At 41.7% G+C, this 11,655-nt stretch overlaps 1 protein-coding gene across 1 annotated transcript in view; it reads left to right on the forward strand.

The window, feature by feature from the left end:
• The window catches only part of grip1 (glutamate receptor interacting protein 1), a 62,530-nt gene that overhangs the window by 33,651 nt on the left and 17,224 nt on the right, over window positions 1-11,655 (forward strand). Inside the window, exons 3-13 of the mRNA XM_050037249.1 lie at window positions 1,478-1,613; window positions 3,352-3,497; window positions 3,837-3,920; window positions 3,995-4,070; window positions 4,168-4,313; window positions 5,232-5,379; window positions 5,949-6,118; window positions 7,393-7,530; window positions 7,653-7,802; window positions 7,943-8,129; window positions 9,000-9,145. Coding sequence (XP_049893206.1) covers window positions 1,478-1,613; window positions 3,352-3,497; window positions 3,837-3,920; window positions 3,995-4,070; window positions 4,168-4,313; window positions 5,232-5,379; window positions 5,949-6,118; window positions 7,393-7,530; window positions 7,653-7,802; window positions 7,943-8,129; window positions 9,000-9,145 — 1,527 coding nt within the window. The remainder of the gene's footprint in view (window positions 1-1,477; window positions 1,614-3,351; window positions 3,498-3,836; window positions 3,921-3,994; window positions 4,071-4,167; window positions 4,314-5,231; window positions 5,380-5,948; window positions 6,119-7,392; window positions 7,531-7,652; window positions 7,803-7,942; window positions 8,130-8,999; window positions 9,146-11,655) is intronic.

Below are 11,655 nucleotides of genomic sequence, written 5' to 3' on the forward strand. Positions count from 1 at the left end.
TAGAGCTTTGGAACCAGTTGATGGATGAAGTGGTAGAGCTTTGGAACCAGTTGATGGATGAAGTGTTAGAGCTTTGGAACCAGTTGATGGATGAAGTGTTAGAGCTTTGGAACCAGTTAATGGATGAAGTGGTAGAGCTTTGGAACCAGTTAGCGGGAATGGTGAAAGTCTGGAGCCAGTTTGAAGAAAGCTGTAAAGCTTCTGAGCTACATACAGGAAGTGATGGAGCTTCAGAACCAGTTAAGAGAACTGGTTGAGGTTTGGAGCCAGACACTCATAGAAAGCTCTAAACATTAAAAGAAACTGGTTGAAGTCCAAAACCAGTTGGATGAACTGGAAGAGCTTTAGACCATTCTAAGGATTCAGTGGAGATTCAGAACCAGTAAGAGGAACTGGTAATGGTCTATAACCAGTTGGAGGAAGTGGTAGAGTGTTGGAATCAGGTAGAAATTGGCAGAGCTTCAAAACCAGTGTGAGGAACTGGTTAAGGTTTGGAGCCAGTTAGAGCCGCTGCTAGAGCCTCTAAACTAAATCAGTAGTGAGAAGAGATTAGTAAGCTTTAGAACCAGTTAGTAGAACCAGTATAGGTCTAGACCCAGTTAGAGGAAAGCTGCAGAGCTTCAAAGCTACAAACAGGAACTGATCAAGCTTTGGAACCGTGTCAACAAAAGAGAAACCACGACTGATTGTCCTCGTAGTAGAGTTGAAATGTGCCGACAGACGTGACGCTCTGCAGACACAAACAGTCTTTATTTAGTCTGAGGAGAATCTATTTCACATTTATAGTAACGTCTGAAATCATGCTGCTCTTTTCCTCAGAGAGAAGCTTTGTTGTAGCTCAGCCTCTCTCAGTCTGAAGTTAAATGACACTTTGTGAAGTTACACTTTCAGAAAGTTTCTCCCCCGCTGCTGCAGGAAACTGGTTCATCTAACATTTGATCAGAACAGAGGATTTTCTGAGTCAGAGTCAGAGCTGACGTTTTAGGGAAGTTGAAAAGGACACTGACGCTCTCTGTAAATCCTCTTTGGAGGAGGAAGATGAGGGAGGAGAAGAAGACAGTGATGGTCACTGGCAAAGATCAGGCTTCTTAATCCTGTCTGAACGAAAGAGGGTGGCGCTCTGCCTGGTTAATATTAAAATACAACATTTTAATGAAATCCTGCTTCCTGCTTCATCACCTGAGGGCCACTCACATCAGATTGTAGCAGGTCCGCTCTGAAATATCTCCCCTCTCTCTATCCGTCTCTGCCGCTGTTAAATATTTCAGACGTTTGATAAAATATAGATGGACGACAGAATCGAGGATGACTTCACTTCTTTTCCCAGATTATTACTTTATTTCTGTCTGCTGAGGGGAGGAAGCTCTGGAGTCGGAGCGCAGAGACAGAACAGAGGGACAGATGGAAGAAATAAAAGTGGAAGTGCAGTAAAATGGTTTTATGGCAGATAAAGTCCACCTGTCCTTGTGTGATGTAGAAGAGTTTCGGGGCTGCTCGGTGGTGGAGCTGATGAAGAAGGAGGGGACGACGCTCGGGCTGACGGTCTCAGGCGGCATCGACAAAGATGGGAAGCCCCGGGTTTCAAACCTGCGACAGGGAGGCATCGCCGCCAGGTAACAGTCGTCTCTGGTTTTTCTTTTCATTGTGTTTTAATCTGCACTAGATCTATTTCTGTTGTGTGTTCTGGCTCCAGCAGATAAGCTCGGAAATGCAAAGACATTTTTATCATTTTAAAATCACATTGCAGCTGTCTGTTTATGTGATAGTGATTGATTTAAATCCCACATATCTGCTTCTTATGTAAACGTTGTTATTAAAGCAAGTTTTACACTGAGCAGGATGTCATTATAATTACAGAGTTTTAAACTGTTTAAAGGAACAAACAGAGAAACTTGGATCCAGAACGAGCTTCAGAAGCTGTTTAAAGGAACTGGTGAAGATTCAGAACTAGTTAGATTAATGGGTTAACCTTCAAAACCAGTAATAGGAACTGATACTGCTTCAGAACCAGTTAGGGCAGGGGTCAGCAACCTGCGGCTCCGGGGCTGTATATGACTCTTTAGCCCGTCTCCAGTGGACCCGTGTGGCTTTGACAGAAACTGATATGGAAATGAATAACTGTTATTTTGTTGGAACATTTTAATTTTCATTTATTGTTGTAGGCCTAAAGTGACTCCTACGTCTCATGAAAAAAAAAGTTTTTACATTTCGTCAACTAAAATGTGCATCATACGTCTGTGGCCTGGCGCCGTTTCCTCTACAAACATCACCAGTGATGGCTACAGTAGTCTTGAGTCTCCCTTGCTCGGATAGCTGTGGATTCAAAATCCAAAAGGGAAAAGTCTGAGGGGTAAATATTGAATTTAATAGTGCGTGGACACATTTGTTTGCTGTCATTGGCAAAGTTTAACTACCAAATAATCTTAAGCCCTTTTAGACAGGAATTGTGCAAATTTGCAGGAAAGTCCAATCAGTCTTTTTTCAGCATTGACAGTATAAAAACAAAATCGGGGAGTGCAGCAAAATGCCGCCTNGTTGCTCATCTTTACAGTGTCTGTCAGGTTTGTGTTTCCCTCTTGCTACTAGCTGCTCATTCCCAGTTGGAAATCGCTGTCTGACAGAACAGTAAGGTGGTGAAAATACACTGCTTCTCCAAACTGGGGGCGTGCCAACCACCATCAACTGTAGGTAATACACTGACTATGAATAAGTAACTCACCCAACCCAACTTCAAAAGATCCAAACCATCCCTTTAACTGGTAAAGCCATTATCTAGTGGAGCTTCATAACCCTCAGGAGCAACTGGTAGAGGTTTGAAACCAGCTAAACTTTGTCAACTATTTCAAACATATCTTTGGAATTTCTTTACATATACATACACCAATACTGATATATCTGCATGCAATAATGTGCTTTTGGCCGATTTAACAGCCCAAGTGATTCATCTGTCCTGTTTTATCCACTTAAAAATGTGTCTTTATCATCCTCTGCTAACCTGGATCAGTGCTTTTATCTCGACCTGTGCAGACTACATATTCTTGCTTGAGTTCTTCTCTCTCAAGGACAAAAGAATTAAAGGAGACGCGACCACATTGCCTCTTCCTTTCACTGGCTGCTGGTTCATTTTAGAATCCACTCAAACTTTTCTGATGTTGCTCATGGCTCTGGTCCCAAACTACATGTGTTCACTCCTGTTTCTAGTCCCAGGTTAGAGGCTAGAGATGACAGAGCCCCAGCACCAGCGTCCACTCTGTGGAGTTTTTCAGCCTCAGCTCAAGTCGAGCGTCACCCTGCTCGTCTCTCTCAAAGTTAACTTAAAATATAGAGCTGACGTTTTGACTGCTTGTCCAGGAGCGACCAGCTGAACGTGGGCGACTACATCCGAGCCGTTAACGGCATCAACCTGGCCAAGTTCAGACACGATGAGATCATCAGTCTGCTGAAGAACGTCGGGGAGCGGGTCGTCCTGGAGGTCGAGTATGAACTGCCGCCTGTCTGTAAGTATTGCCAGGTAGTAGTACTAGAGACAGTCGGGGCTGTGGTGGAATGTAACTAAGTACATGTACTCGAGTACTGTATTTAAGGTACTTAAATATTGGTAAATATAAACATCAGATACGACAGGAGAACACTAACATTTTAACATTTTACTGAGCTGTACATGCGTTTACTTAATAATTGGTTTAAATGCAGGACTCTTACTTGTTCTGGAGTATTTTCAGTGAGTTACTTCAGTAAAGGATCTGAATGCTTCTTCTACCCCTGTACTGAGAGTGTACTAAGTGTGGTGGAGGTCAGAGGTGATGTTGATGTGTTGGTGCTGTCGTGTGTTGCAGCAGTGCAGGGCTCAGGCGTCATGTTTAAGAACGTAGAAGTCACGCTTCACAAAGAAGGAAACAGCTTCGGCTTCGTCATCAGAGGTGAGTCAAGCTCAGTGTGTGTGTGTGTGTGTGTGTGTGTGCGTTAGACATAAATACATGACGTGTGTTTGCAGGTGGAACCCATGAAGACAGGAACAAGTCACGCCCGATCGTCATAACAACCATCAGGCCAGGCGGTCCAGCTGACAGGTGGGTGACCTCTGCCCTCTCTGTCTGTTCTGAAGGGTGTTTTGTCCCTCGGGAGCTGCTGTAGACACTGAAAACTGTCCACTCTCTCTGTCTCCAGGGAAGGAACCGTGAAGCCGGGTGACCGGTTGCTAAGTATCGACGGGATTCGTCTCCATGGCAGCACACTAGCCGAGGCCATGAGCATCCTGAAGCAGTGCGGGCAGGAAGCCACGCTGCTGCTTGAGTACGACGTCTCGGTGATGGGTCAGTTTAAACTCTGTGGTTAAAACTCAAACTGTCATCAATATTTGGAGTTCAATGTTGAGTTAAACTAAAAAAAATGGCTTTTTTTTTACTCCTTTAGATCAGCAGCTGTTTTGATAAATATTTAATTGCCTCGTGTTTCAAGAATAAATACCCAAAGTGTTTATGATTCCAGTTTTTTAATTTTTTAGGATTTGCAGCTTTTCTTTGTTTTGTATTATGAAAGTATGAATATTGTTGTGTTTTGGACAGTTTGGACAATTGATTATTCCCTAACCCTACTATACTGTTGATAATTTAATTGATTGATAATTTTAAACACTTGCTATTCCAGTCAGTGTCGTATTTTATTCAATTGGAGCAAATTAATTATTTTTTTAAAATTAATTTTAACAACAATAAACGATTATAATTAAATAATAAATTGTGCCATCAGTCTTTAAAAGGTAAATTTATTTACACATTTTATCTTTCTTAACAAACATTTCAATTTTAGAAGAAATTGAAAACAAACTTGAGAAGAATGAACAGAAAATGGAAATATATGAAAGTAAATTTTGAGGTAATTTAGATGAATTAAATAAAATCTGTTAAAACAGCACGACTGAGCACCAAAAACAGTGACATCTGTTTTATTGCTTTATTGTGTTAAAGATTTTTGGACGTCTGGTCATAATCTGATCAATGTACTGAATCAATTTCTGAATTTGATGGTAGCTGTCAGAATAAAGTGATGATGTAAAGTTGAGTATCGTCTGCGTAATAATGACTAAATATGAATAATGTGAATAATGTGATCTGGTTTAAAGTCACTTTAAGATTGAATAAAAGAGGATCAAGAACTGAACCCTGAGGAACTCCATAATGAAGTATTTTACTGTAAATACATAAAAAAGTTGTGTATTTTTGTCGTTTCAGACTCTGTCGCCACGGCGTCGGGGCCGCTGCTGGTAGAGGTTGCCAAGGCGACAGGCTCCAGTCTGGGCGTGGCTCTGTCCACCTCAATGTTCTGCAGCAAGCAGGTCATCATCATCGACAAGGTCAAACCAGCCAGCATAGCAGACAGGTACCTGACCTCTGACCTCTGACCTCTGACACTGACTGTTTGTTCCTCAGCACACATTTAAATCCAAATTTTGATTATTAAGATTTAAAAGGCTTTTAAATTTGGATTGTTACAGTATACGAGATGATTAATGTAGCTTTATGTACGTGAGGCCGGTGGATCTGACAGCAGTATAGACAGAGTGCTTATATTTATATTAATATTAGATTTAACGTGCACATTTTGGCGCTGATGGGAGTTTCCTTTGATGTTGTACTCAGATGTTCACAGAGCAGCTTTTTCTCTGTGTGTAATTGTTTATATAATTTGCGCATACATTAAATCAAATGTTTTCTGTTGTACAGAAACAGGTTATGAAATTATTTATGAACATAATTTTAAAAGATCAAAATCTTTTTGATCTTTACTTGACTCCGTACACTCCCCTTTAGTAAGTTTAATCAGTTAATAAAATGTATTTTGTTTCAGAACGACTGTCAAAGTTTTAGAGAAACTGTGAGGACTACTGTAAATATATTTGATAATGTACGTGTGTGTGTGTGTGTGTGTGTGTGTGTGTGTGTGTCCAGGTGTGGGGCTCTTCATGCAGGAGATCACATTCTGTCTGTTGACGGGAAGTCGATGGAGTTTTGTTCTCTGGCTGAAGCCACTCAGCTGCTCTCTGCCTCCTGTCAGACCGTCCGCATGGAGATCCTGCCACAACACCAGGCCCGACCGGCCCTGAACGCACCACAGCACGGTATTAACACACAACACCAGGCCCAACCGGTCCTGAACGCACCACAACTCAGTATTAACACACACACACACATCGGGCCCGACAGGCCCTAAATGCACCACAGCATGGTATGAATAATGACATTCAGGCTTGACCAGCCCTGAGTGCACCACAGTACAGTATAAACACACATACACCAGACTCAACAGGCCCTGAACGCACCACCACATGTTATTAACACACACAACATTAGGCCCTGACTGGCCCTGAACGCACCACAGCAAGGTATAAACACACACACACACACACACACACGACACCAGGCCCGACAGGCCCTGAACGCACCACAGCACAGCGAACAATTTTTTTGTGTACCCCCAGAAGTACTCCAAAGTACCCCTGAGGTAACGATATGATGGTATAAACACACATACACAACATGTCAGACTGGCCCTGAAAGCACCACGACATGGTATAAACACACATACACAACATGTCAGACTGGCCCTGAAAGCACCACGACATGGTATAAATGCAGACCAAATATTCATGTTCATATTTAAGTCTTAACCAAGAAGTGATAATTAAATTTAAATGTCTTCAGGGCTTTTTGAACCTTACAGTAAACCTAAACAGTCCAACAGACGATCAGTCACATTATATTTTGGGTCTTTTTCCTAAGTATCTTGTAATACAAACAATATGCAGAGGAGGATTCACATCGTAAGCCTGTTTATCCAACAGCAGAAGGGCAGCAATCTGTTCAGCAGACGGGACGATGATAAAATACATTTCTCTGCCAAATAAGAAAGAATGGTTAACAAACATAATGAGTGTGCTTTGTAAATATCCCCAGTGATATCACAGAGTCTGTGTGTGTGTTTGGAAAAGGTCACAGGAACAAAACTGCTGAATGAAAAGCATCAGATCTCAGAATCAGCCTCATCGGCCGAGTAGGTGTGAACTACACGTACCAGGAATCTGACTCCAGGTTTTAGAGACAAGTCTGTGATCAACTCTGAGTGATGATGTCACAACACCTGAGGAAATTAATGCAGTTTTTTTTATCTGTAACAGAGTATTTTTACTGTGGTAAAGGATTGTAATGTTTCCTGCACACGTGGAGCCCTGAATGCATCACAGCTACTTACTAGAATAACTCATAAAAGATTACATGAATGAGATGTAATCTTTTATAAAGCTGTGATGCAGCTGTCTGACCTCTGACCTTTGACCTTTCCTCCTGTCTTAACCTTAACACCCTCCTCTGTGTCTGTGTGTCCGTGTGTGTGCAGTCAAGGTGCAGCGTAGTCCCCGCCCCCTCCCCTGGGAGACTGGAGGCTCCGCCCCTATCCTCCCCCCCTACCACTACAACACGTACCACCCCGACCAATCAGCTGCCAGGTCGCACAACCGCCATACAAACAACCCCCGTACGTCCCGCCTCTCTGTCTTTCTCTCTCTTCCTGTAGTGTGACGTTTTGTAGTCAGAGTGAGACCTCCTCTCTTCATCATCATCGTCATCATCATCACTGTCGTCTCTCTGTCTCTGCAGCTCTCAGCCACTCGTTCTCTCCCGGCTCCATGTCGGCCTACAGTCTCTCGTCCCTCAACATGAGCACTCTGCCCAGGAACATGTATCCCACGAGTCCACGGGGCACGCTGATGAGGAGGAAGGCCAAGAAGAAGGACTTCAAGAGTTCCTGTGAGTCTGACCTCTGACCTCTGACCTCTGACTGCAGTGGTGTCAGTACTGACCTTCAGTCCGACATTAAAAACAAACAACACTAAACGAACTTGATGTTCATTAACTGTCTGTCTCGCCTCCGTCTGTCTCTCTGTCAGTGTCGCTGGCGTCCAGCACCGTGGGTCTCGCTGGTCAGGTCGTTCACACGGAAACCACGGAGGTGACGTTGCTAGGCGATGGCATCATGGGCTTCGGCCTGCAGCTGCAGGGCGGAGTCTTCGCCACGGAAACGCTCTCTTCACCGCCGCTCATCGCTTACATCGACCCCGACAGCCCAGCTGAGAGGTAACGAGACCAAAGTTATGCACAGTGATACTGCTGCTAATAATAATAAATATAATAATAATAATTTTATAATTTACTGTCTGTAGCTTCTTTCATTCACATCAAATGCAGCTGAAAAGGGTCTACAAATAAAAAATAAAAAAGAGAAGAGCGTTTTAAAAAGAGAGAAGCTAAATAATAATAAAATAAAGAATTAAAATAATTTATACGTTAATAAATAAAATTAGAAAATAAATAATAAATGTTATTTGTTATCATTGAAATATCACACAAGAACCACAATGGAAATAAGTTCTATATAAAACTTTATTTTCTTTTTCTCAGCGTTTTAATTTAGCATTTATTTAGTGTAGCATATGTATAACCTAAATTATATATTTGTTTTAAAATGTCAAATAAATCAAATCAACTGTGTTTTAGATTAAAGTAGTATATTAAATCATATTTATTTTATTATGGTGAATATTTTTGTTGAATTTAATTGTATTTTATTTCTTTCAGTAATTATTTTTATTTTGTATTTTATTAAATTTTTATTTTATCTTTGTTATATTTTTTTTATATCATAGCTTTGGTTAATTTTCTAAATATATTTCAATTTTATTTTACTATTGTTTCCTTGTTAATATACTTTTAAAAATGTCTATTTATCCTGTGAAGTTTAAGGTTTATTGTCTGTATTCCATTATATGTTTATATGTAAAAATGTTAATTTGTAAATCAATCGATAACTCAATCTGTTAAATACATGTTCAGCACCAGATGTATGAAGAAGCATTAAATGGAAATCCTCAGGTACAAGTCCATCACATCTGTGTTTCAGGTCATTACATAACTGTGTGTGTGTGTGTGTGTGTGTGTGTGTTGCAGGTGTGGTATCCTGCAGATCGGCGACAGGATTTTGTCCATAAATGGAGTTCCTACTGAAGACTCGACTCTGGAAGAAACCAATCAGCTGCTCAGAGACTCGTCCATCACGGCTCAGCTCACACTGGAGATCGAGTTCGACGTGGCAGGTAACGTCACGCTGATGATGTCACGATACTGAAACTTATAACTTCAATACCTCTGAAAATATCGATATTTGGTTCAAGTTTTGATACCGTGGAAAAACTGACACTGAGTTAACTTCAGTGTGTCGTTAAAGAAACTCGTAAAGTTTCGTCAAAACTTCTTGTTTACAGAGGTCGTTTTGTTTTTGGTCTCAGTTTCTCGTTTGTGGCGGATATATTTTTTGTCTTAGTTTTTGTTTACGACGTTAAATCTGTTGTGAGACGAGCCAACAGTCTGGCGTCTGGCGTCCTGTTTCAGCTGACTGACGTCCAGTCTGTGTTTACTTCTTCTCTGGTGTCTCACTGTAATCTGTCCTCCCACGCCTGAGCGCAGTAAAACATGTTGTTACCAGTGACTCACACACACACACACACACACACACACACACACACAGTGAAGGACCTACTGTATGAGGTATCACAGGAAACAGATCCACTGACATCAGCAACTTTGTGGCCAAAAGTATGTGGACACCAGCCTGGCTCCTCACCTTATTATTGATCCTGACGTTCAGGAGGTTTTTACCAGGAGCTGAATCATCCACAGACGTCTCTTCCTCTCCAGAACAAACAGACCAGGGGCCTCATTTATAAAACTCTGCAGAGAATCCACACTAAATGTTTGCGCACTTACAAATGAGGAAATGTGTGTACACTGGGGATGTAACAATACCAGAAACTCACGATATGATATTATTACGATAAAGAGTCCACGATACGATATATATCACGATATTTATACAAGGGGAAAAAAAAGAGAAAATTTGTTGTTAAAAATAGCTGTTTTATTCAAAAATAGTGCATGTACACTGTACAGCATGTTATCTTTAACTTGGAAGCGTATCATAAACAAATCAACACACAGTTGAACATGTGCTTTCATTTCCCCCCTATTACTGCTAGGCAGGCAGACATTAAAGTGCCATAACAAAGTCATGTCAATTAAAACTATAGTGACAGAATATGAAAATGGAAACATTCAGTATTTTTTAACCTACTCTGAACAAACGTAGTGTAGCACTATTACTAGAAAGTCATCTGAATGACGTCAAATTATGAGGATAGAGTCGTCTTAATATTCATCAAATATACAGAACTTAGAACAATCAGACCCTGCAACAACAACACAATTAACAAATTAGAAATAATGTAAACTCAATGACACACAATCCCTCACTCACAGATACACAGAGAGAGAGAGAGAGAGAGAGAGAGGTGTGTAAATGAAAACCAAAATAAATGAAGCCCAGCCATTTCCCTGGAAGTCATAGAAAAACTCAAAAACACACATTCACTCAGTTTGTTCACGCCAGGCTGACAATCTTGACATCAAGGAGACCCTAACACTTTCTCAGAACAGGAGTTGAGGAGAGGAAAGCTCTGCTCCTGCGCTTTCATGTGACATGCGTGGCATTTCTGTGCGACCCTGCATTCGCGAGTAATCCATCCAAAAGTAATGTGTGTGCAGAGCTGTATGAAAGCTCTGTTACACATTATTTTAGTGTCAATGTCAATGTCAGCTTTATTTATATAGCACCTTTAAAACAGCCAACGGCCAACCAAAGTGCTTTACATTTAAATAAGCAAGAACAACAACAACACAAAAAACATTTATACAGTGAAATATAACAAAGGTAAAAGACCCAGTAGAGGTGACTGTACTCAACCAAAGGCCGAGGTGAACAAGTGAGTCTTGAGCAGTGACTTAAAAGTGGAGAGGCTATTCGCAGTCCGCACAGTCAACAGTAATGCGCTCCACAGAGTGGGAGCCGCGACTGCAAAGGCTCGATCTCCTCTAGTTTTTAATAGTGATCGAGGAACATTCAAGACCATCTGATTCGCTGATCTGAGGGCTCTGGAGGGCCGATGCAACACAACAAGGTCAGATAGGTATTCTGGAGCCAGCCCATTCAGAGACTTAAAAACAGATAAAAGAATCTTAAAATCAATCCTGTACCTAACCAGAAGCCAGTGAAGTGAAGAGAGCACCGGAGTTATGTGCTCGTGTTTCTTTGTCCCAGTCAAGAGACGAGCTGCTGCATTCTGAACAAGCTGCAGGTGGTTAAGCTCTGACTGCTCAATTCAAACGTACAGGGAGTTGCAATAATCTAAGCGAGAGGTAATAGTAACAATAATCACACCAAGATTCCTAGCGTGGGATCCCATGTAAGGTGCCAGTGGGCCCAGGGAGCTGGGATCCCATGTAAGGTGCCAGTGGGCCCAGGGAGCTGGCAAGGACCTGAACCAGATCAGGGCGACTGAACAGGACAACCTCTGTTTTGTTTTCATTTAACTGTAACTTTATCATTTTATCAACGATTCCGCTGTTTCACGTGATATGTGTGGCTTCTCGCTATGGTCACGGAGAAAATCCACAGAGAAGAACAATCAATCTCCTTACTTTTATTCGCTGTTTCCTCCGGTCACGCACGGGTCAGAGTCGGAGGCTGAGAGGCTGAGCTGCACGAGTCTGC

The sequence above is a fragment of the Epinephelus moara genome, chromosome 24 (genome assembly GCF_006386435.1).
Source record: "Epinephelus moara isolate mb chromosome 24, YSFRI_EMoa_1.0, whole genome shotgun sequence".
Lineage (NCBI taxonomy): Eukaryota > Metazoa > Chordata > Actinopteri > Perciformes > Serranidae > Epinephelus > Epinephelus moara.